The 25,997-nt window shown below is 38.7% G+C and overlaps 1 protein-coding gene across 2 annotated transcripts in view; it reads right to left on the bottom strand.

The window, feature by feature from the left end:
* Positions 1–8,108: 8,108 nt before the first annotated feature.
* The window catches only part of LOC126272019 (trehalase-like), a 302,042-nt gene continuing 284,153 nt past the window's right edge, over positions 8,109–25,997 (bottom strand). For both annotated transcript variants that reach the window (XM_049974513.1, XM_049974514.1), the window contains exon 7: positions 8,109–8,287. In XM_049974513.1, coding sequence (XP_049830470.1) covers positions 8,238–8,287 — 50 coding nt within the window. In that variant the 3' untranslated portion in view covers positions 8,109–8,237. The remainder of the gene's footprint in view (positions 8,288–25,997) is intronic.

Raw genomic sequence — 25,997 nt, forward strand, 5'->3', positions numbered from 1 at the left:
ACTTAAGTTCTTGGCACACAAAGTACGATTTAGACAGTTTCAGCATAATACCTTTCTCTTTAAATTTTTTCAAAGTGTTGCTCAAATTTAATCAATGTCCTTCCCAAGTAGCTGATATTATAAGGATATTGTCTATGTATATTATCAATTTCTTTAATAACACTCTCCCTAGTGCCTCATCTAACACAAGTAAAAAATGAGACAGAGATATTAAGTCCGAATGGCAAGATACTGAAGTGATATGATTTACCATCAAACAAAAATGATGTATACTTTTTCAATTCAGGATGTAACTGTATTTGCCAATCATGCTAAACAACCTTACCTTTTCAGATTTGGATAACAATTCATCAGTATTAATTGGTCGTTCTCTCTCAGTCTCTATATGTCTATTCAATGAATGAGTGTCTAACACTAATCATACCCCCCCCCCCCCCTCCCCTCCCCCTCACCCTTCTGTAGCTTTTTTCACCATGACCAGAGAATTGTTCATTACGCTGGAACTTCCTTCTATAATATTGTTGTCAATTATTTTATTGATTTCATCCCTAACTGCATCTTTCAAACTTACAGGTATTGGATATGGTTTGCAACAGAATGGGGTGTCATCTATGATTTTAAATTTACAGATGTAGTCACTGATATTACCTGGAAGATTGGAAAATACTACTTCATACTGCATTAGAATTTTATATAAATCTTGTCTTTATTGATCAGTTAATATTAGGGCTCGTTCACTTTGTCTTGTATGTCAATTCGGTGTGCTGATGTACATTATTGGTCTTTGGTGACAGTGTTTGTTATTAACTGCTACAACACAATTGACACTCAGTTGTTTGTTTTCCAATATAGTTATCTGTTGCAAGTGGTATGTAACATCTACTGTCCCCCTTACCAAAACAAAGATTTTTTGTGAAAATTTAAGATAACTTTAAACTCTAATAACCAATCTAATCATAATAATATATCTCTATTAATATTTTCTACTGTCAACAGCATTTGACAAAGTAACATGTTTCCAGTACTGCAGTTCACTTGGGTTTCGTATTTCACAATTTTACTTTTTGTTCCTGTTACCACTTTTGCCAGCAACTGGAATTTGCATAGTCGGGATAAGTTTTTAATTCATTACAGACTAAGCAACAATGTGTTGGAGATGAGTGATACCTCACTCCCTGACTCTATAAATATGTTAACCTTGTAATTTTCCACATTTCCTGCTATTGTAGGTTGTGGATTATTGGTAGCTAAGCTTTGTTCTTCCTTTGTGGGTAAAGTTAACATACTCACACAGAACAAGTCCTCCTAGTGTACCTCCACAACGTGGGCCCCGGCCCTGCATCCAGATCAAATGACACTTTGCTCATTACTACTAATTACAGGCTGGTTATCGAAACGAGATGTTGATTGAAAGGGTAAACAATACAAAATCGTGCAGACCCATATTCAAAAAAGCAGATAAAAATACAAGGAAGAGGAGGAAGTGACAATGAAACATCAGCTTTCATCAAACAATATGTTGATAGACACCCAGATATATTATTAAAAAATGAAGACATACATACATACATGCATACAATACCAGGTAAAAATCTGACCTTCATATGAAACAGGTGAGAACATCATTGTGCCAAAAAGGCACTCTACATACTGGGATAGAAATTTACAATAATCTACCTAACCAGATTAAATCAGTAAGCAAGCTCAGTAGCTTTAAAGCTGAATGGAAGGCATATTTAATTGATCATTGCCTTTGTTGTCTGATTTCTAGGCACTCTGTCAGACTGCAAACATAAAGATGCATTATGAATATTCTACTTTGTATGTTGCCTCTAATGTTTATTGTATATATGATTCCTTGCTAAATTACTTCAATATCTAATCCTTAAGAATGCAATACAAACTGTATTTTATCTTGTAAAGACCTAACAATGTCTAATATCCTTGTATATATTCTATACATGATGGATTTTAATGACTAAATAAATAAATAAAAATAAGTAAACATCACTTGTTGTCTTCTATTGTTACTCGGTACAAATTCCTGAGCAGTCACTGGACTTAAATTTGAAGGTGGATGCTTCTTCTGATAGTTGTCGTCATACTTTTCTTATTGCATTGGTGTACTTTTGCCAAGTTAGCCTCATGTTTTTTAAATTATTCCCAATGCTCCTTTTGTAGTTTGGGCTTTCACTTTGGTGTAAGTTTCCATTGCTGTCATTATCTTTTGTTGATGCCCTCGATGCATTAAATAAGAACTCCTTTATTGTTTTCCAACCACTACATAAACATCTACTTAAAATTCACGCTAATCCTTCTTCTTCCAGCTTATCTAAATAATTTGCCCAGGTTAAATTCCAATCGAAATAGTTCCTCATAGCACCCTAAGTGTTATTGAGATATTTTGGGTCCCAGAGATCAGATATTAATTTTTCCTGGGCACTTGCAGACCAATACTTCTCTTTAAATATTGAGTTTTTTTTTTTTTTCTTGGGCAGATTTCCAAAAGAATTTTACAGTCCCCCATTCTGAGGCTTCCCCTAAAAGGTAACCCACAGCAAATTCAATTGTATTACAATCTTCCCAATTTTTCGGCAAAGCTCAGTTAAAGCTTTTCAAGAAATGTGTCGGATGTACATCTCCATCAGGCTTGAATTTAGGGAATTGTCTGGATAACCCCAAATTAGTTCCCCATTGCAAATCAGTAACTACTTCAATAGTTAACACAACAGGGTCAACGGAAGCATCCAATTCCACCCGTCCGTAATTATTATTATTATTATTATTATTATTATTATTATTATTATTATTACTATTTTTTTCATCATTGTGCGTGATTTGGGATTGTGGTGGGTTTTTTCTATTATATTTAGCTTGTCCCCTCCCAAAATCCCCCAATTACCCACAGTTGTCCCATTAGTTTCTTTATAGTTTGAGAAGGAGATGTTATTGTCTTATTTATACGTATTTTCGTATGTATGTAGTGACATTATAGGCGCCATATTGGAGACGCTTAGAATAGCCATTTGTGCCATATTGAAGTAGTCATAGGTCAAAGAAGACTGGTGGAATCAGACAAATCCTTAATTCGAAGCTGTGTATTAGACAACAAATGCTATTTTTCATATGCAATAACAATGTTTAGGCTCCCTGTACAGTTCTATATGACTAATAATAAATGCATTATGTCCCTAACACATTCCATAAACAAAGTAGCATAAAATGTGTACTTTATGTATCCACTTATTTGGTCCACATCGGAATCAACCACAACATGGGCAAGAAACAGGTTAAATCTGATAACGTGACTCCATACCACTTTTTTACTTGTACGTAATTTATTAATATGTTTGCATTTCATTGGTACAGTATAAATACAATAACAACCACATTTCGTACACACTATGCTCGCATATCAGTGGATCATAATTGTTTCAAAAACATTGGAGTACAGAGAAGTGTGTTCAAAACATGGAGCAATTTGTTAACAAACAATGTAGCCTACCTCGATTCTACCACAGATCTTGATCAGTCGACAAGACTGCTACACGTGTTACACCCACTGCAGCATCTGGCATTGCCAGTGGTCCACAAGTATCACTTTGACCCATGCGATCTTGTTCTTTTCATGGTTTATGGTAACCGTGAGTACTGGGAAGGAGGTGTGATCCAGGAATGAATTGGCTCCTATATGTACTTACATGCAGGTCCCGATGGTTGGCAGTGCTGCCACCAAAACCAAATTCACACATGTCATTTGACCTGTGACTGTGCAGTCCCATGAAGCCACGAATCTCTGGGAAGAAAAGCAGCACAGTGTTCAAAGCTGCCTACTGAAGCCACCAGGGCACCCCAGGAGGAGCGCCCCCACCACCATCACCCCTGCTCGCCAACCCCATGGACCTGGACCCGCCATCGCTGTCACAGTCACCATGATTGCCCCAGCACACACTCTCAGGCTTGGACTTGTGCCCTGGTGGCCTATTACCTCCTAAGGCAGATGGCAGCGTACTGATGGGAGTATGCCATCCTCCACAGTCATGTCTCTCAGCCCATCTCTACATCCAGCGTCCTGCCTGCCTTCCCATTGTCATTTGCAGCCTCACTGCACAACGACAGTGTGGAATTTCAAGAAGGAGGAATGTTCTAGCATATGCTGGCACCAGCACACCCTGCTGCAAAGAGGTTGCAAGACAATAGAGGTCAACAACAGACTCGTAGGAAACACACTGCCAACACCCTCTCGGTCACCAGTATTTAGCATTGCCACTGCAGATGGGAGGGCCAGTTAGTTTGAGTATATTGCACCGAGTGAGTTTCAGTGTCATCAGTTGCAGCCTAGTGGGAATCACAATAGCAGTTAGCTCTGCCACTAAGTCAGTGACAGGCAGCACACAACTACTATAAAAGTATACTTAGCAAACTTTGTACTTACCAGCAGTTAGGCTAATGTGGACTGTACAGACAAGGTTGTACCACAACAAATATCTTGAGTGAAGTAAACTTTCCATTCTTATGAACAAAGAACCCAGTTAATCTATGCATGCAGTTTGTGTTATAGGAAGAAGATACCGGCCACCAAACAACATCCTTCCTTGTTCCCATGGTACAGCTCTACAGAGACAACAACAAAACATAAAACTTGTCACAGAACCTTCAAAGTCTCTGGTTCAGTCCTTACACTCGACTCAGAACCAAAGGGCCATGATCTGTTCTCAGGACAATGCTGCAAATTGTGAGCTTCGTTGAAACATCATGCTCAAGTTTGGTCTTCTGAAACTTCTATTCCAGTCACCAGAATGACCCAAGAATGACATTGAAGCCCAGGTGACAGTTTGTATGCCTGGGAGGCCTCAGTCAACATGCTGAAGAGGCTATTCCAGCAGCCATTGAAGAAACAGGGTGCAACCAACTGCAGATTGTGGTGCACATTGGAACAAATGATGGCTGAGTGCCCATGGTGTACTTTACTGTCCCTTGGTACCATTTCCCTAAGATGTTCAAACATTCACTCCAAAAATTAATACACCCCCACCCCACTGCCCCAATTTCAGCTTCAGTGAAAGACAACACCTCAAACTTGTTGGTGAGGGGGATCAGAACAACACCCTGCATCCTCCCTTGTCCCCGACCCCCTTGTACAGGACACCCAGATCTATCATTGATATGCCACTCGCAGTCAAGAGGTCAAGTAATGACAGATACTGTACTTTCTGCAGAGGAGATGCAATTCACAGGAGAGGATGATGCTTGAAGTACCTGTGGTATGGATATCACAAGTACATATCTCTTGGGAGTTCTTGTAAAACACTGATTCGTAGCAGTTGCCAGTCACTTGACAGTAATCAGGGCAATTTCCAGATAGGACTACTGCTCTCAGAAGTTTTAGGGGAACACAATTAATTTTAAGCATACAACTGACGACAACTGTATGAGGTTATCATGAAAGTTCGAAATTTTGCAATACATTGGAATACAAATGGGTATTGATGCTATCAAGTAAACATTACACAGAAACAATGTGAACAGTGAAATATATGAATCTGGAACTTTAAGGCACATAACTTCGTACAAGCAGTCTCACACAAAGGAAAATTCCTAAATCAGTTTCTACATATAAACAAATACCGATATTGTATGAATTTTTCCTTTAGTTGATTCTGTGTACACTTCTAAAATGGTGTGCCAAAGAAAACACTGCAATGTGAGTTTACCTCAGTTGAAATGACAAAATTGTGCAGCACCAACAAAGCACATGTGCTAGAAAGGTCTGCCAAATTCAAGGAAACACAAAATTCAACAACTAGCAGAGCTACGTTCAACATACTGTTTATTGCAATACTTGTGTCATCTGTGAACAAAACAAACTCCACTTCTGGCAGTGTAACTTTCTGTAACTCAATGAGTTACCTTTATGTTGAGTAGCAATTGATCCTTTTCCTAAATTTGTTGATAAGTACGTACAAATTATGTATAAACCAGAAGAATTACTGATATGTTTAGTATTATTTCAAAATAATGTCTATGATGTAGAAGGAAACACTATTACTTATATCAGAACACAAAGAGATTGAAACTTCTCTGAAGTCCTAAGGAGAGGATCTTTGGAGGAGACTTACAACCTCAAGAATTCACTGCTACTCTGCAGAAGCTCTTGTAAATTTGTTCTGTGTAATAAAACAGTTAAAGTACAATTATGTTTAACATCACTTGCACTATTAGCATGCACACAAGAAGATCTGAAAAGAAGTATGCTGATCTTGGAGTTATTGGCAGTTAGAGCTAATTTGTAAACCAATCCTGAGAAGACTTGGATCTTTCTTCCTATGCTCATACATACAAACTCTCACATGTCTATACATGGTGTTGTTCATAATTAAATCTTGAAAGAGCTCAAATATTTTGGATAAATTTTTATAGAAGTAACATCAATTAAAGCAAAGATAAAAGAATGACTGCAGGTGGGAAGCAGATGCTATCTCCCTCTAGACCCTATATTAATATATAGAAGTGTCTCTCAATACCTAACGCTGTGTTTGTATAAGACATTAATAATGCCAGTAGTGCTTTATAGTTCTCAAAACTGGAGCACTCTAAAACAAGACCTTAACTGTCTGCTTACATTTGAAATGAAGGTCCTAAGGAGAATATTTGTTATCACATCTTCTCCATTCTACAGTAGAGTGATCTCAAATTGGTCCACAGAATTAGAAGAGCTACACAATGTGCCTAACATCTAGGAAGTGATGAGAAGCAAAAAAACTGCAATGGGCTGGACATGTAGTTAGCATGCAGGCAACAAGGTGGCCCAAAATTGCAGTGGACTGGATCCCATCAGGCAGCAGACTAGTGGGAAAACCTTTTCCTACTGTCAAATTCCAGTCCCCTATCACAATAAAAATTCCATCTCCCCAAACTGTCTGAATAATTTATTTTATCTCCTCACAGATGCTTTCTATATAAACTTGTATGACTGTGGTGGATGATGGCTTTCTGTATATCTTGGCAATGATACAGTTTTCACTATGATATTCATAGTACCTTATGCACATTCCTATTTTCTTATTCATTATTAGACAAACTCGTGCATTAAATCTATCTGATTCTCTTTTTGTAACCCTGTACTCACTTGTCCATGACTGCTGTTCTTCCTCCCAATGCACTGCACACTTCCCACTAAATCTAACTTCAACCTATTGATTTCCTTTTTTAAAAAAATTCTCCAATCTAACTAGTCTATTAAGAAATCTTAATGCTTTATCCTCCAATTCATAGAACTCCAGTTTTGTTTTTCCTAAAGATTACATCCTCCCGATTATTCTCTGCCTGCAGATTCAAATTGCAAATTCGAGAGGGGGGGGGGGGGGGGGGCGCTATTACGCCTCCAGAATAATCTACCAAAGAAGATACCATCATCCTTTAGCCATCCAGTATAGCTACATACCATCAGGAAAATAACTGTAGTTTTCCCTTGCTTTCAGCTAATCACATTACCAGCTTGGCAAGGTCATGCCGGCTAATGTTACAAGACCAGACTGTTGCCCCTGCAGCTACTGAAAAAGCTACTGCCCCTCTTTGAGAACCATTGATTAGTCTGGTCTCTCCATTGTGGTTATTCAGCCATAGGTGTCCACAAGGGAGCAAGGGGTGTTAAGAAAGGCATTTGCCACCAACACCCCCCCCCTCCCCCTCAGTATCCTTGGAACCTGTAGTACAGAGTTTTTATTTGTATATAGAGCAGATAACCACCAGTTCTCTGGAGTATTATAAGTTTTTGTGTGACCTGTAAAATTTAGTTCTCATGGCATAAGGTCTCAAACCCAACTAACTCATTTATATAATGAAACTGAAACAGCAGTTTTAGAGTCTTACCCCACCTCCTGAATAAATTTCTCCAGAGATTATGCTTTCTTAAATGGATTGTGGTAGATTTTTTGTGAAAAGTGTAAAATTCAGTGTTTCTTTGTTGACATAAATAAATATTATCTTGTTTCCATGTGTAAGTAGATATTTAGTAATGTAACTGTCTGCTGCAGTCAATAATAGAAACGTCCTGGGAAGGGCTATAGAAAGGGATGTGTGTGCACTGAATTAGTGAATAAATTAAATTTTATATTCCAGATGTTTTTATTAAATCTTAAAACAATCAGTTGAAGCATATACAACTCATTTTTTCTCTCTCAGAAAATACAAATAAATCGCACAATATTTTTTTATCAAAGTCCGTCAACTGAAATCTATATTTTTCCATGTTGTTGTTTCCGTCTCTTCGTAGCTCTGTGAGATTCTGAAAAACAAATATGTCACATGCATAAAACATTGTGCAGTGTCAGAGCCATAGGGAGAGGAAGCTCTTTCTGTTGCAACACATGGGTTGCTCATAACTGTTGACTCAGTGAAAGTTACAGGAAGAAATTTACCAAGGACACAGTAGATGGAACAAAAAATTGATTCTTTTCTAAAAATATTCTCACAATAGTGCATGCTGGGAGAAAGGGTACCAAAGTTTTGGGATCAAAATATTTTGTGTTATGAAGAGATAGTTTCATGTAACACAGAGTTCTGACTGGACATTTATGGGACACTTACAGCAGCTTTGTAACTTTTTGGTGACAGTGTAAAGACTTTATGAACTATGTAATGTCAACAGTATGCTTAATAATACAACCAAATTGACTTTGCTGTTCCTTGGGATTTTATGTATGAATTGAATGAATTTGGTAAGGAAGTGATATTCAACCCTCTGAATTTAATTGTGTGTTTTGCTGCTTCTGTTATCAAACTATTGTCTACCTAGATTCAATGATTCTTCCAACAGTAGCTGAAAACACAGGGCTAAGAAACTGTCTAAGTACGTCTAATGAATCTGTTCTGTAGGGTAAGTCATTGCATACTTTCAAAATCATGATTTGGCATAGCTGATGTTTCGTGGTAAAGGTCACTGAAAAGTAGTAACTCTTATGGCCATTACAGCATTTCGAAGTTCTAAACTCTCACTCTGACTCAATATTGGCACCCTCACCCCCTTTCAAATCATGGTATATTTCATGATAGACTGAAATAAGCAGCAGTAACACCTATTTAGAGTTAGATAAGCAAGTGAGCTATGGCAAATGGTCTCTAAATATAATTTCCACATTCTTAAAAAGAACTTAGAAAGTAGCTACATACAGATTTGGAAACACTGTGAGGTGCATGGCACAATGGACGTAGCATGGCTTCACATTGTAGGATTTTGTCCCTGTTCCAATAATGCTAAGTGCAGGAAGAATGACTACTTAAATGCATGTGTTTTCATGGTCCCTACAATAACTATATGTAGGAGGTTAAAAAATGCCTCTGAAGTTTCAAAAACCAGTATTACTTGAAGGATCAGACTAGGATTTCATGATATAATTGCGTATATCTTCAAGTGTCTGCCAATTCAGATTTTTCAGCATATACATGTGACCATTTATGCTGTTCTCCTTTGTTTACATTGAATATCTCCTGTTACTTCTCTTTGATATGAGTCTCACATAATTCAACCATATTTTAAGATCAGTCACAGAAGTGTTTTGTAAGCAATCTCCTTTGTAGGTTGATTGCTTTTCACCAGTACCCTATCAGTGAACCACGGTGTGCCACCTGCTTTACCCACAACTGAGCTGTATGATGATTCCATTTTATATCCCTACAAAATTATACACTAAGGTATTTGTGTGACTTGTTTGATTGTGATTGTAAATCATTGACATTTTAGTCATAAGATATTAAGATTTTTATGAAGTGTACTATTTTACATTTGTGGACATTTTTGTGGACATTTAAAGCTACCAATCTTTGAACATTTATTTCTGCATCTTTTATCAGTCAGATCTCAATAAGATTTGAATGAGAAACATCAGACACATGCTGTCTATAAAAAATCTGTCTGTAACAATCAATATCGCCTGTCAGGTAGGCCCCTAGTAAACATAATACAGAAAGAAAAAGATTTCCAATACACCGCCTGATTTTCCTTTTAGCAAGTTTCTCCAAAGTTCTTGAGAAAATTGTACATAAGTGAATTGTGTAGCGCCTGAACATCCACAAGTCTCTTAGTCACTGTCAGTTCAGAGTCCAAGCTGGCTTGTCCATTGACAGTTGTCTCTACATAAAAAGTATACAACAAGGTGTACAGTTGTAGACAATAATTTCTTTAGAAGTTTCTCTTCCCGTTTTCTAGCAAATAGGTCATAGTATGTTATTCTTAATAGATACTGATCTTTATAAGCAAAAGTAGCTTTGGGTGTAACCCAAGAAAGTGTCATAGGAGCCTTACTGTTCACAGCACATTTAAATAACCTTGTAGATGACATCAAAAGTTCCATGTGGCTTACTGTGATGTGTATAGAGAACTCACAATGCTAAAAAATTGTAGTGAAATGTAAGAAGACTTGTGGAGGAGCAGTCCTTGGTGTAGGGAATGGCAGTTGACCCTTAACATAAACAGCTGTGAAGTACTGTACACAAATAGGTGGAAATACCCATTATTGTGTAATTATGTGATTACTGAAAAGTCACTGGAAGGAGCATTAAATTTCTGGGAGAAGAAATAAAAGTTTTGAAGCCTGATAATGACAGTGTAATTCTGTAAATGACAGCAATGGACTTGGAACAGGAGCTGAGCAGAACAGACAGTGTGTTGAAGAGGAGTTATAATAAAAACATGAACAAAAGTAACCAAGGGTAATAGAATATAGTTAAATGTAATCCCCTCTGTATTGCCTGATTTAATCAGGAAATGAGACCCTAAAAGTGATAGGTGAGTTCAGCTATTTGGACAGAAAAACAACTGGCTGAATTAGCGGGGATACAAAATACAGACCGATTATAGCAAGGAAAGCATTTTTGAAAAAGAGGAACTTGTGAACATCTAATACAAATTTAAATGTTAGGAAGTATTTTCTCAATGTGTTTGTATGGAGTGTTGCCCTGTACAGATGTGAAACATGGATAACAAGCAATTCGGACAAGAAAAGAATACAAGCATATGAAATGTAGTGCAGTAGAAGAATGCCAAAGATTAGATGGATACATTGAGTAACTAATAAATATTAGTGTATCAAAATGAGGAAAGATAAAATGTATGATGACTTGAAATAGAGAAGGGAGCAGTTGACAGGATACATCTTTAGGAATCAGTTTGCCAGTGGAGTGAAGTGGGGAAAGTGGATTTAAAATTGTGGAAGGAGAGCAAATAATGTATACAGTAACCAGAGTTGGATGGATGTAGGTTGCAGTTGCACAAGATAGACTAGTGTAGAGCACTGCATCAAACCAGTCTTCACTCTGAAAACATTCATAAAACAACAACAACATGCATTTGCTTTGATTTAAAGTTAAATGACAACAGAAAACAAATCATAAGAAAACAAGTTGTCAAACTGAGATTTATTGGAAGCATCTTCATGAAACATAGTACCCCCGTAATAGAGGTAGGTTACAATACCCTTGTTCAAATGGTACCTGAATACTGTTCAGCAATATCGGCATCTTACCTGGTATGACAAAGGCACTGTACTTCTTTCAATAGTATTTAATGCCTATCATCACAGCTTCAAGCAAGAGAGTATCATGGAGATACATTTACACTTCATGATTTTTCTTTCTGACAGTAAATATAATTTTCAGCTGAACTTGCATTTACAGCGGACTTGCCATCTTGTGTTGTGTGTATAACATCAAAGCAATTTGTGCAGTGAATTATGTTGGCAATCAGTGACAATATATAATGTGCAGTAGTATAATGTCAATCAACAGCTCCGCCATTACAACAGCGATGCAAGTGAAGCAGCAAGATGATGAAATTGCTGTGATATACATAGTCAACCACAAAGAAGAAAACCAGCAGGAGACATCACTGATTTTGATTTCTAGCCATACACTGTGGGGTGGGGAGGGGGGGGGCAGTGGCAGTGGCAGTGGCCCAAATGCCACACCAGCAGCTACAGTAAAAAATAATGGACGAAGTGTTCTAGGTTAATCTAGTTTAAGACTGTTTATTTTTAAGTAACATTTCTCTATGTATGTATGTTTGTATGTGTAAACACCTGAAGATCAAGAGAACATGTTCGAAACACATTTTATTTTATGCTTAATTTAACATAATTCAAAGTGACTAGTAGCAGAAACTTGAAATAAATAACTATTTAAACTCATTGTCCTGCTGGATAGCATCTTTCCTGGAAAGTTCAACACTACTAAAACATTCTGCTTTCTTTTGAAATTTTTCATCTTCCAATACCTGTACCCTTTCCTCCGACCCAGTAATAATCTCATGTGAACAAATAGTGTCCCCATTCTCACTGCTCTGTTCTAATAATTCAATATGAGACAAAAATTTAATAGTCATGGGTGACTGGAATTCGAGTGAGGGAAGGAAACGTAGTACGTGAATATGGATTGGGGCTAAGAAATGAAAGAGGAAGCCACCTCATAGAATTTTGCACAGAGCACAACTTAATCATAGCTAACACTTGGTTTAAGAATCATGAAAGAAAGCTGTATATGTGGAAGAGGTCTGGAGACACTGGAAGGTTTCAGATTGATTAGATAATGGTAAGACATAGATTTAGGAACCAGGTTTTAAATTGTAATACATATCCATGGGCAGATGTGGACTCTGACCACAATTTATTGGTTATTAGCTGTAGCTTAAATTCCCACTGTTTCACAGTTTCTTCAGTTTTAAGGAGGTGGAGCCTGGATAAACTGAAAGAACCATAAGTTGTAGAGAGATTGAGATGGAGCACTGGGGAACAACTGACAAGAACAGGGGATAGCAATATAGTAGAAGAAGAATGGGTAGCTTTGAGTGACAAAATAGTGAAGGCAGCAGAGCACCAAGTAGGTAGAAAGATGAGGGCAACTAGAAACATTTGGGTAACACAAAAGATATTGAATTTAATTGATGAAAGGACAAATTATAAAAATGCAATAAATGAGGTAGGCAAAAGGGAATACCAACATCTTAATGAGATCAACAGGAACTGCAAAATGACTAAGCAGGAATGGCTAGAGGACAAATGTAAGAATGTAGAAGTATATAATACTAGGGGTAAGGTAGATACTACCTAAGTGAAAATTTAAGAGGCCTTTGGGAAAAAGAGAAGCAGCTGTATAAATATCAAGAGCTCAAATGGAAAACCAGTTCCAAGCAAAGAAGAAAAAGCAGAAAGGTGGAAGGAGTATATAGAGGTACAATGCAAGGGAAATGGACTTGAAGGCAATATTATGGAAATAGAACTTTCAGTGCTTTGGAAGATTCTTCATGCAGTATCATATCTGCCTTCTCATCTTGATCTACATTCTATTCTAAGTCTAAACAATGCCTGGGGGAAGACAATATTGTATTAGAGCCTGATAGCTTTGGGAGAGCCAACTATGTCAAAACTGAATAAAATGTTCTCAGTTTGCCAGCCACGTCAATTCCAAGAAAATCCTCGAGCTTTCGATGTCCATCTCCACCATCATCATCAGGCATTCACTGACTGCCGGGGCTGCTGTGGTTACTCGCACCAAAATTGGGACATTGCGAACACCGTGTTGCAACTCACAGAAATTTGTTAAGACCCTCAAGAGAATGAAGATAGGCCGAAATGACCTAATGGTTAGCCTGGACATTGTTGTCACTTTTTATGAGGGTGCCAATATGAGATACACTGGACTTCTTTTTTCCCCCAACATTTTCCATCTGGAATCATTAAGTTGTTCCATCATGTCCTAACGACATAATATTCATCACAGTACAAAAAGTACTTTGAGATGACAGATGGCACAGTCATGGGATCACCACTGTCTATAGCATAAATTTCTTCATAGAGCACTTTGCAGAGACTGCTCATCAAACTGGGACATTACGGGTGTCTTGCTTTCTATGATACATCGATGACACCTTCCTGATATGGCCTAATGGTGAAGATACACTACGGCAGTTCGTCGAACATATGAATGGTGTCCATCCCAACATTAAATTTACTGTGGAGATAGAGAAGCACGGCAAGCTACCATTCTTGGATATTTTGGTTGAGTGGAAGGCAGGAGGCCAGCGTGGTCATTCAGTGTACTGGAAACCAATGAACACTGATTGGTACTTGAACACCAATAGTTGACACCACCCAGTACAGATGAAAGCTGTTCTGAACACGTTGGTTCATAGAGCCAAGATTATCTCTGACAATGACCACCCACAGTCTGAATTGCAGAACGTAAAACATGTTTTTGGAGAAAGTGGATACAGCAAAAGAGACATCACAAATACTTTAAAGGACCACCAATGAAAGACACTTGGTGAATCAGTAGAAGAGGCCAAACGGACTGTATTCCTGCCATACTATGGAGCAGTAAGTTAAGAGTCTTGTGCAGAAACATGGGCTAAGACCAGTGTTCCGGCCTGCCCACAAGATACACGATATGTTGCGCCTTCTTCAAGACGACACTGCTCTTCATGTGTCCAGTGTGTATGGTGTACCCTGTGAATGTGGCAGCATGTATATTGGACAAACAATTCATGCGATTGTGGAGCATTGTACTGAACACAAGCGCCATATAAACCAAAGGGAGTTTGACAAGTTGGCCATAGCAGAGCATTGCCTAAAAAACAGACATAAATTACAGTTCAAAAACACAAAAGTGTTGGCTCATGCGTCTACATATTGCAACTCTAAATGAATCTCAGCTGCTTTCTTTATAATAAACAACAATTTCAACAGAGACCAGGAATACACACTCAGCAGGGCATGTGGGCGGGTGTTGGACATCAAAAGAAAGCAAAGACAAATGAGCGAAGCAGGAGTGGCAGTTTCAGACGTGGCGCCTGCACATGGTGTCACCAGATATCATTGGTGCTGCCACAGGAAATAGCTCTGCTAGCTGCCCGGGTCAAATTACATGAACACATTACATTGGGTCAATCTGATTGGCTGCTGATGATGTCATCATGTATATGCAGGTGAGAAACCGTAGCAGCGACATCAGTCAGTGAACTCCTGATGATGATGATGGGAGAGATTGCCAACAAAAGCTTGAGGATTTTATTCAAATTGATGTGGCTGGAAAACCCAGAACATTTTTTTAATGTATTCCATACTTAAAGACTCTGAGGACACACATCTGAGCTCTTCCACCTGGTGAGCAAAATGTATGAGACAACTGAAACACCCACAGACTTCAAGAAAAATATGGTATTTCCATTTCCAAAGAAGCAAGTGCTGACAAGTGTGAAAATTACAGAACTATCAGTTCCATGAACCATGAACCATGAACCTTGAACCTTGCTACTGGTGGGGAGGGTTGTGTACCTCAGCGATACAGATACCCCTTCGTTGTGGTTGCACCTACATTGTGGATATCTGTTGAAGAGGCCAGACAAACATGTGGTTCCTGAAGAGGGGAATCAGCCTTTACAGTAGTTGCAAGGGCAACAGTCTGGATGATTGACTGTTCTGGCCTTGTAACATTAACCAAAATGACCTTGCTGTGCTGGTACTGTGAAAATCTGAAAGCAAGGAGAAACTACATTCACAATTTTTCCTGAGGGCATGCAGCTTAACTGTATGGTTAAATGATGATGGCGTCCTCTTGGGTAAAATATTCCGGAGGTAAAAAAGTCCTCCATCCAGATCTTCGGGTGTGGACTACTCAGGAGGATGTCATTATCAGGAGAAAGATAACTGGCATTCTACGGTTCGGTGCATGGAATGTCAAATTCCTTAATCGGGCAGGTAGGTTAGAAAATTTAAAAAGGTAAATGGATAGGTTAAAGTTAGATATAGTGGGAATTAGTGAAGTTCGGTGGCAGGAGGAACAAGACTTCTGATGAGGTGAATACAACGTTATAAATACAAAATCAAATAGGGGTAATGTGGCAGTAGGTTTAACAATGAATAAAAAAAAATAGGAGTGCGAGTAAGCTACTACAAACAGCATAATGAACACATTGTTGTAGCAAAGACAGACACAAAGCTCAAACCCATCACATTGGTACAAGTTCATATGCCAACTGGCTTTGCAGATGACAAAGAGAATAATGAAATGTATGATGAGATAATGGAAATTATACAGATAGTGAAGGGAGACAAAAATCAAATAGTCATAGGTGACTGGAATTTGATAGTAGGTGGATATGTAATGGGGTTATATAATGAAAGAGGAAGCCGCCTGTGCATGAATGGGAAGCAGGGGTTGAGAAGGGAGTGGGATAGAGTTCTAGCCTATCCTTGATGTTAAATCGATGGAGAAGAAATAAAAACTTTGAGATTTGCCAATGACATTACAATATGTCAACATCAAGTGTAGACTTAAGTGTGATTAAATTACATGCTACAATTCGAAGCCTCTAGTGGTAGAGAGTTGTAAGTATGTAGACATGAAGACTAAAGGTGTTTTGTTTAAAAAGCTTTATGAGTTTTCACATAAGAGTTTTGCAGCATTACTTTTTGACATATTCTTTACAACTAACTGGAGTTCACTAATTGAGCAATGGAAAGCCCAGGATGGAATCCTTTCAATGTTATTCATCAACACAGACCAACAACAACACAGATGAGTGTCTAGTTTTTGAGCCACTGTTCTTTTTATGTTTTAAGTGTGAGCTCACTCCACATCAAATCACACAAGTCATGTCACCTATCATCTCAGATTTTCATGAAACTCTGCACATTTGCTTGTACTTATAACATAACAACTTGTGCTAAATCTTTTTGTTCTGAGACTAAAATTTTGCTTTATATCAAATTTTAAATGTAGTGATATTCTGATAACTGGGATCTGCAAGAAAGTCAATTCAAAATGATACTTACGAAAAAAATTCCAAATCGAAAGCTGAGTTATTGATGTAGATAAGTCAAGAGAAGCACGTACTTAAGAGACATGTAATTATTTAAGCAGCAAAGTTACAAACAACAATACGAGAACATTTAATATCTGTCACTTTCCAATTTCTGGAAAAAGTACAGACACATTGAAAAATGCTTATATCATATGTCTCCAACCTGGTGGGAACTTGTAATTGGTTTTAAATAATTCCCAAGGCAGTATAGATTGTAATAAAAAATATTAATGAGATTTCTATGAATGACCACAGAAATAAATCTGAAATCACAATACTTTGTGTTGTGATAAAAATAATAATAATAATAATAATAATAATAATAATAATAATAATAATAATAATAATAATTATTATTATTATTATTATTATTCTAAGTAAGATCATCCATACCTAACACCCACTGCTTCAGATTTTCATGAAACTTTTTCTACTTGTTACTTTCTGCATGGCACTTTTCAATGTGAAGTTCGTTCACGTACGTGTAGTGTCAGGGGAAAAAATTAAAATCTTTAACAAACTTCAGTTGTGACATTTACATTTGTCATTTGGACAGCATTATTCAGACAAAAATAATAATAATAATAATAATAATAATAATAATAGTAACAGAAAGCATCATATTTTCAACAAATCACTGTCATATTTCCCCATATGTCACAGAGGGGGTGTATCTTTATTGGAAAGAAATTAATAACTATTCTTGGCATATGGGAATATAGAAAATCAACTTAAGACCTTGTGATCCAAACAATGACTTTAAAAATACGTAAAACACTTTCTGACAGCTGATAAAAGATTTATTTCTACCAAAATTCTGATATTATTTTAAGAAAAAGGAAAGAAAAAAGAAGCAGCACTCTGAGTTTTGATAGATATTAAATATTCACTTAACATAGATCACATTTTTGTCCAGAAGATCATTCAAATAAGATTATGTAAACTGATAACCCAGAGTAAGATTTCCTCATGAAAGTACAGAGCCAAAAGTTATCAATTTAGTAGAAATATTTTCATTACATGGGTTAACTTTACTTAGGGTATGAGAATGCAGGCTTTCCCAGAAAATCTCAATGATAAAAGTCTTCTCAGGTTGACAGCTGAGTCAATGCATCGTTCAGGGCAATGTTTCAGCAAGTTTCTGACTTGCCATCTTCAGGCAAAATGTTGGCTTTATGTCTCCTCTGGATCTTCATAGCCACTGGGCCACGGGCTTCTCTAGATCCTCAGTGCCAGCTGGGCCAATCAGACGTGAGCTGAATCAGCTTGGCGGCGCGTGGTGGGGGGTGCAGCAGGTGCCAGGTCCCAGCATCTCGTCTCCGTGTGCCCTGTTCATTCCATCCGACCTGCCTCCACCAGTGCACTCTCATCATATTCTCCATAATGTTGTGTTCCAAGCAGTGCTGAGTTGGAAGCTGCTATCCCTGTTGACTAGGTTATTATTGAAGGGACAGTGGAGATACGAGTCACTGATAGTCATAAAAACCTTTTGCTGTAAACATCTTCATTTATTCAAATTGAAACACGTTTCATTCTCTGTGGCTGTGCTCCACTACCACAGATTTTTCCTTTTGTCTGAGGCGAAAGCTTCTAACATGTTGAGAGACATGTTGTGTTATGCAATACTGTGTCTCTCCGATATATTGTTTTTCACATCCACGGGAAATGCTGTACCTGGTGTTCTTAGACCCAGGTTGCCCTTCATTGAGTCCAGCATATTCCTCATTTTTGCTGGAAGATGGTTTTTATCTTGTTCTTCTTCAGTATCCTGGTAATCTCAGCCATGGATGGCCCTGTGTACAAGAGAAACACCAGGACCTTGTTGTATTCTCCTTCCTGAAGGTCCTCCTCCTTCTTCTTCATGATAAGAGTGTGTCTAATCTGTGTTTTGGTGTAGCCATTTTTCTGGAAGGTTTTCTTCAGATGCTGAATCTCAGTAGATAAACTACCCTTTCTGCAGAGCTCATGACATATGCAACAAGGACAATGAGCACAGATTTCCAGTATGCTGGGCGAAGGCAGTTGTTGGTTGAGATACAGATCTGTGTGTGTTTTCTTTTGGTAGTCTGAATGTCTCAGAGTGCCGTCCATTTTCTTCTTTATTAGGATATTGAGGAAGGGTAGGCACCCATTTTCTTCTAATTCCATATGCTATTCAGATGGTTGAGTAATTCTATTAGAGGGTCTCTGCCATGTATCCAGACTGCTGCCAGGACAAGGATATACTGCCACAGTTCACACACCTGCAACATCCCATCCATACGAGAACCAAACACATCCTGCAAAGTACCAGCTCGGCACTGGTGAGGAAGCATATATGCTACAAATGGTCTGATTTTAAAAAAAAATTGGACAAGCCTTACTTGTATGCCCTCTAAAACTGGCCTCAACTCTCTCATCTTTCACATGGGAGTGGATAGATGGTAATACCTTCAGCTCAAGTGAACTTGCACGTGGAAGGCCACCACGAAATAAAAAAAAACAAGTACCAATGACTACCTGGGGCACTAATGCAGGAGGCCAACACTGAGGGTTTGAGGACCATTGTCAATCTGACTGGATAGCACAGATTTTGTCGCTTCATCCATTTCCTTGCCATAGGATTAAACTTTGGCCTGTTCATTGCTCCTGCCGATCTCTAGTTTTGGTAATTTGCTCAGAACTGGTGCAAACAGGGACTACTGAGGTGAGAAAGGAGACATACAGAATCCTAGACAAAGCAAGAATGCCTAAAACCAACATCTCGGTGGTAGAATGCAGAGTGCTGGTGGAATGACAGTACCCTCATCTTCTCTGAGGCCGCAAATCAGACAAAGGAAATGCGATGGTGCTGCTGAGAGCAGCTGATTACTTGCTGCCGCAAACAAATGGAGAAGGACAATACAACATAGAAAGACTATCAGTCTTCTCATCAATCCAGGTCTGGACCAGGACCTGGTAAAAAGGATTTACCCCAGAGTTCTGATTCCCCAAGATTTACGAGAAGGAGGTACCACTATACCCAATAGTAGACTTGATAAATTCTCTTACCTATGATATAGCCAAACACCTGGCACAACTATTCAGGCCTCTGATGGGTAAATGTCCCCACCACATCAAGAATTCCATGGAGTTTATTAAGACTATCATTTTGGTCTAGACACCACTCCTTGAGTTTTTGGTCAGCTTTGACATCACATCCCTCCTCATGAGGGTACTGCTAGAGGACTCCTTAAAACTAATGGAGATTCATTTCGGCAAAGACACAGTGGAATTATTCTGGCACACACTCACAACATCCACATGGGAAATATGTGGTTAAGTTGTATTGCCAACCTGTACATGGAACACTTCAAAGATATTGCCTTGGAAACAGCACACCTTAAACCCAAGGTCTTTTATTGATAGCTGGACAATACTTTTGCAGTCTGGCCATACAGTGAGGACACTAATGATATTGTTGTTCATGCTGTTCAGATGGTTGAGAAATTCCAGGTTCACAATAGAATTAGAAGAAAATTTGTGCCTATCCTTCCTTGATACCCTAATAAAGAAGAAAACGGATGGCACACTGGGACATTTGGTCTACCAAAGGAAAACACACACATACCTGTATCCCAGCACCAACAGTTGCCTTCACCCAGCACAACAGAAACCCATGCTCACTACCTTTATCCGCAGAGCTCATTACCTATGCGGCAAGGGCAGTTTATCTACTGAGATTCAACATCTGAAGGAAAGCTTTCAGAAGAATGGCTACACCAAAATGCAGATTAGATGCACTCTCATAATGAGTGCGAAGAAGGAGGAGGAGAACCTACAGGAAGAAGAGAACAACAAGGGCTTGGTGTTCCTCCCATACACAGGGCTGCCCATGTGAGAGACTGTTAGGATACTGGAGAAGAACAAGATCAAAACCATCTTCATCCTCCAGCAAATATTAGGAACATGCTTGGCTCAATGAAGGACAACTTGGGTCTAATAACACATGGTGTCTACAGCATTTCCTATGAATGCTGAAAATAATATATCAGACAGACACAGCATTGCATCACATAACACATCTCTGAACATGTGGAAAATCCGCACTGGCAGAGCACAGCCTCAGTGAGGAACACACGTTTGAGTTTGAACAAACCAAGATGGTGTGTTTCTGGGAGTCTATTATTAAAGAGGCAGTGGAGATACGAGTCAGTGATAGCCTAGTTAACCAGGATAGAGGCTTCCAACACAGCCCCACATGGAACACAACATTAGCAAGAATATGATGAGATCACATCAATGGAGGCAGATTGGTGGCAGAAGATGGAAAAAAGAGGCCGCACTGAGATGAGGTGCCAGGACTTGGACTTCTCTGCATCCTTGGAACATGGTGGGAGGCAGCTGTGAGTGTCATCATCCAGTGGCTATAAAGATCTGGACGAGATGTGAACTTGATACTTTGCCTGAAGCTGGCAAGTAAAACACTAGCTGAAACATTGACAGAGAATGATGCATTGACTCATTAAAGTAATACATTCTGCCCAGTGATGTTGATTTAGGTACACCAACAGCCCATAAAATGTTTTCCAAAAGCACAAAACACAAGTCTTCCTTCACAGGGTATAAAAATGACACTGCTGGTCCAGGTGCAGGGAGAAATAGTAGTTAAACATCTCCTTCTTCATCTCAGACATTTCTGATGAAGGCAAAGCATCACCTGTCATTATATAAGGCTGTTAAAAATGAATTTTATTGAGAATGAGTGCATGTCCATTGTGGAGCATCTTCATTGAATGAAAAAACCAAGGAAAGCTTTTCTGAAGTTACTATTCTAATCTCTCAAGAATCACAAGAAAGTGGGTGGCAAGAACCAAGGACATGTTGTAGAGCTAGTTTCCACCTTCAGAGTTCTGAGAAACTGCTGCCTAGGTGCAGAATCCAGATGGTGCGTGTGGTGAAACAGGTGCCAAGGTCATGAATGTCATGTTGCAGAGCAAGTTCTGTAACAATATATTGCAAGTTACCAGTATACACCCTCTGCCTATGCCCATTCATATTGGTGGAGTCATACTGATGTAGACGCTGAACAGTGCTTCCGTAAGAGCTGGTATATGATACGTTGTTTCACAGGTGGCTCTCCCTTTGATAGTACACATTTTGCCAGGGTTGTTCTAGGTGGTGGTAGGAGGGTGCATAGGGCAAATCTTGTAGCAGGAATGGTTGCAGGGGTAGGAGCCTTAGGGTAGCGAGATGGGTGCAGAAGGAGCATAGGACCTGACAAGAATATTGCAGAGATTAGGAGAATGACTTAAATTCTGCTCACCACAACTAGAATAGCTTTCTGACAGAATGGATCTCACTTTAGGGCATGATTTTAGGAAGTCATGGCCCTGTTGAAGTAGCTGATTAATACATTCCAGACCATGATAATACTGAGTCAGCAATGGTGTGCCCCTCCAGTTGCTTTTAGGAGGGATCAGCAGTACCAGGATTGGATTGTTGGCCCACAAAATCTGCTTTTTAACTATTCTGGTGGTTTAGTTACGGTAAGTGATGGTGGAGGTGAGAATGATGGTGTATTGCTGTAAAGAGTCTGCATCCGAACAAATATGTTTGCCTTGGGTGCCAAGGCCTATGCGAGGAAAGGAAGGGAATGCTTGACATGGAAAGGATGGCAACTGTTAAAATGTGTTTGTTGGTAGGTTTGATGTGGATGGAACTGTTTAGCTGGCCTTCAGTGAGGACAAGATCATCAGCAGTTTGTATGGAAGGGAACGTGTGACATGAAAAGGATAGCTGGCAACTATCAGTCTTGGCATCTGAGGCAAACATATTTGTTCTGATGCAGACTCTTCACAGCAATACACCACCATTCTCACCCCAGCCTTCACTGCACATAATTACCCCACCAGCCTAGTTAAAAATCAGATTTCCCAGACCATTACATCCAACCCATGTACTGATTATCCTTCCAAAAAACAGCTTCAGAGCACACCATTTGTGACTAACACATTTGAGACCAGGATAATACTTAATCAGCTACTTCAACAGGGCCATGACTTCCTAAAATCATACCCAAAAGTGAGATCCATTCTGTCTGAAATTTTGCTCACCACACCTAGAATAGCTTTCTGTCATCCTCTCAATCTCCGCAATATTCTTGTCAGGTCCTATGCTCCTTCTACACCCATCTCTCTACCCTATGGCTCCTACACCTGTGACTGGCCCTGCTACAAGACTTGCCCTATGCACCCTCCCACCACCACCCCTAACAGCCCTGTAACTAGCAAAACATATACTATCAAAGGGAGAGCCACCTACGAAACATCATCTCATGTACCAGCTGTTATGGAAACACTGTTTGACTCCTACATTGGTGTGACTGCCTTCCCATTCATCCTAACTGATAATATTTTTGGTAGAGGGTGTATACTGGTAGCTCACAATATCCTGTTGCAGAGTTTGTTCTACAACATGACATTCTTGTCCTCAGCATCTGTTTCACCACACGCAACACCTGGATTCTAACCCCCGCACACCAGTTTCCCAGAACTCCACAAGTGGGAACTAGCACTACAACATGTCCTTGGTTCTTGCCACCCACCTGGCCTTAATTTACGTTAATTTCTTCCATCTGAGCATTTCTTCGCTTTGCCTCACTTCGTTTTAGTTTTCTACATCTTTCATTGTCTTTCCCATCTATTTTTCACTGCTCTTCCTGCCTGTCACTTACAATGCACTCTTATTAACTCATGCATGATGTATAAGCAGCAATCTTTGTCTGCAATATTACTTTCTTTTCCACCATTCTGCTCTCAGCAGCAATTTGGAATATTATTGAAAGGGAAACAGGGCAACCAAGAGCACAGGAAGACTTTAGTGCCATAAAACTGAATGACAAGTGTACTAACAAACAATCAGAAATTGAAAATATTTTCAATAATCATTTTTTAAATGTTGTGAAGGTCTAGATCCTATTTTCTCCACTAGAAGAGGCAAAGCTTCTAATAGAAGAGGCCATACCTGTGCAGCTTGAAACAACTGTATTTCCACCAACCTCTCCCTCTGAAATCAGTACAATAATAAACTCACTGAAAAGAAATAGCTCTTACGGAATTGATGGCATTTCCAGCAAGATACTTAAAGCTTGCTCCCCACAGATAAGTAGGAATCTCAGCCATGTATGTAATAGCTCTTTGGAGCAGGGTGTTTTCCCTGATAGACTGAAATATGCCATTGTAAAACCATTACATAAAAAGGGGGATACGTCGGATGTCAACAACTATTGCCCAATCTCTCTTCTGACAGCTCTATCAAAAATTTTTGAGAAAGGAATGTATTCAAGAGTAGCCTCCCATATTTGTAAAAATAAAGTACTAACAAAATGTCAGTTTGGTTTTCAGAAAGGCTTTTCAACAGAAAATGCTATATACGCTTTGACTGATCATATATTAAATGCTCTGAATAACTGGACATCACCCATTGGTATTTTTTGTGATCTCTCAAAGGCCTTTGATTGTGTAAATCATGGAATTCTTTTAGATACTCTAAATCATTATGGTTTGAGGGGGGCAGTGAACAAATGGTTTAATTCATACTTAACTGGAAGAATGCAGAAAGTTGAAATAAGTGGTTCATGTAATGTTAAAACAACAGCTAATTCCTTAAACTAGGGGGCTATCAAGTACGGGGTCCCACAGGGTTCGGTCATAGGTCCTTTACTGTTCTTTATATACATTAATGACTTACCATTCCACATTGATGAAGATGCAAAGTTGGTTTCTGGATGTTATTACTATACTTGTATCATCAGCAAAAAGAACTAAGAACTAAGTGATGTAATTGTAAATGATGTTTTTCACAAAATTATTAAGTGGTTCTCAGCAAATGGACTCTCTTTAAATTTTGATAAAACACTATATATACAGTTCTGTACAGTAAATGGCACAACTGCAGTAATAAATATAGACTTGGAACAGAAGTCTGTAGCTAAGGTAGAATTTTCAAAATTTTTAGGTGTGTACATTGATGAGAGGTTAAACTGAAAGCAACACATTGATGGTCTGCTGAAACATCTGAGTTCAGCTACGTATGCTATTAGGGTTATTGCAAATTTTGGTGATAAGAATCTCAGTAAATTAGCTTACTATGCCTACTTTCATTCACTGCTTTCGTATGGCATCATATTCTGGGGTAATTCATCATTGAGTAAAAAAGTATTCATTGCTCAAAAACATGTAATCAGAATAATTGCTGGAGCCCACCCACGGTCATCCTCCAGACATCTATTTAAGGATCTAGGGATCTTCAGAGTAACCTCACAGTATATATATTCACTTATGAAATTTGTTGTTAATAATCCAACCCAGTTTAAAAGTAATAAAGTAATAGCAGTGTGCATACCTATAACAACAGGAGAAAGGATGATCTTCACTATGCAGGGTTAAATCTGACTTTTGTGGCAGCATATTTTACCCCTTTCTGCGCCAAAGTTTTAGGCTTTTGATGCTGTTAGGTGACCAGACAGATAGTCAACAACCATTTAAAAATAAATTAAAAGAATTTCTAGATGACAACTCCTTCTACTCATTGGCTGAATTTTTAGATACAAATTAAAGGAGGGAGGAAAAAAACCACCAACTTAAACATTAGTGTCGTGCAATATTTTGTGTACCGTATTTACTCAAATCTAAGCCGCACTCAAATCTAAGGTGCACCTGAAAAATGAGACTCTAAATTAAGGGAAAAAAAATTTCACGAATCTAAGCCGCACCTGAAATTTGAGACTCTGTTTCGATTTGGAGGTGCGGCCTAAAACTTTTCTCTCCCCTTGAATTTCGAGTTGGTCCATTGCAATGTGAGACATGATTTAGGTCAAATGAATGACAATACATCTACAGTAGTTTGGTTCGAGTCGTAAGCTTAGCAGTTAAGCTTCACCAGGTAGCCATTGCTATGCGTCAGGACTCCATCTGTATTTATACGGGTACCTTTCCTTTTTCACTTGCTTCGTCTGGTTTGAATCAATTGTTTATTTTGCTTTGATCTGATAAGTGCTGTTTTCGTTCTAGGTGTTTGTTGCTCTAAGCTGAAAATGTATTACTGTACTGTGTCATGCATTGTTTGTCGCATTCTGATAGCGAGTGTTTATGGCCTGTCGCTGCTCACGGTGAGGAATCGCCTC

The sequence above is a fragment of the Schistocerca gregaria genome, chromosome 5 (genome assembly GCF_023897955.1).
Source record: "Schistocerca gregaria isolate iqSchGreg1 chromosome 5, iqSchGreg1.2, whole genome shotgun sequence".
NCBI classification, from domain to species: Eukaryota; Metazoa; Arthropoda; class Insecta; order Orthoptera; family Acrididae; genus Schistocerca; species Schistocerca gregaria.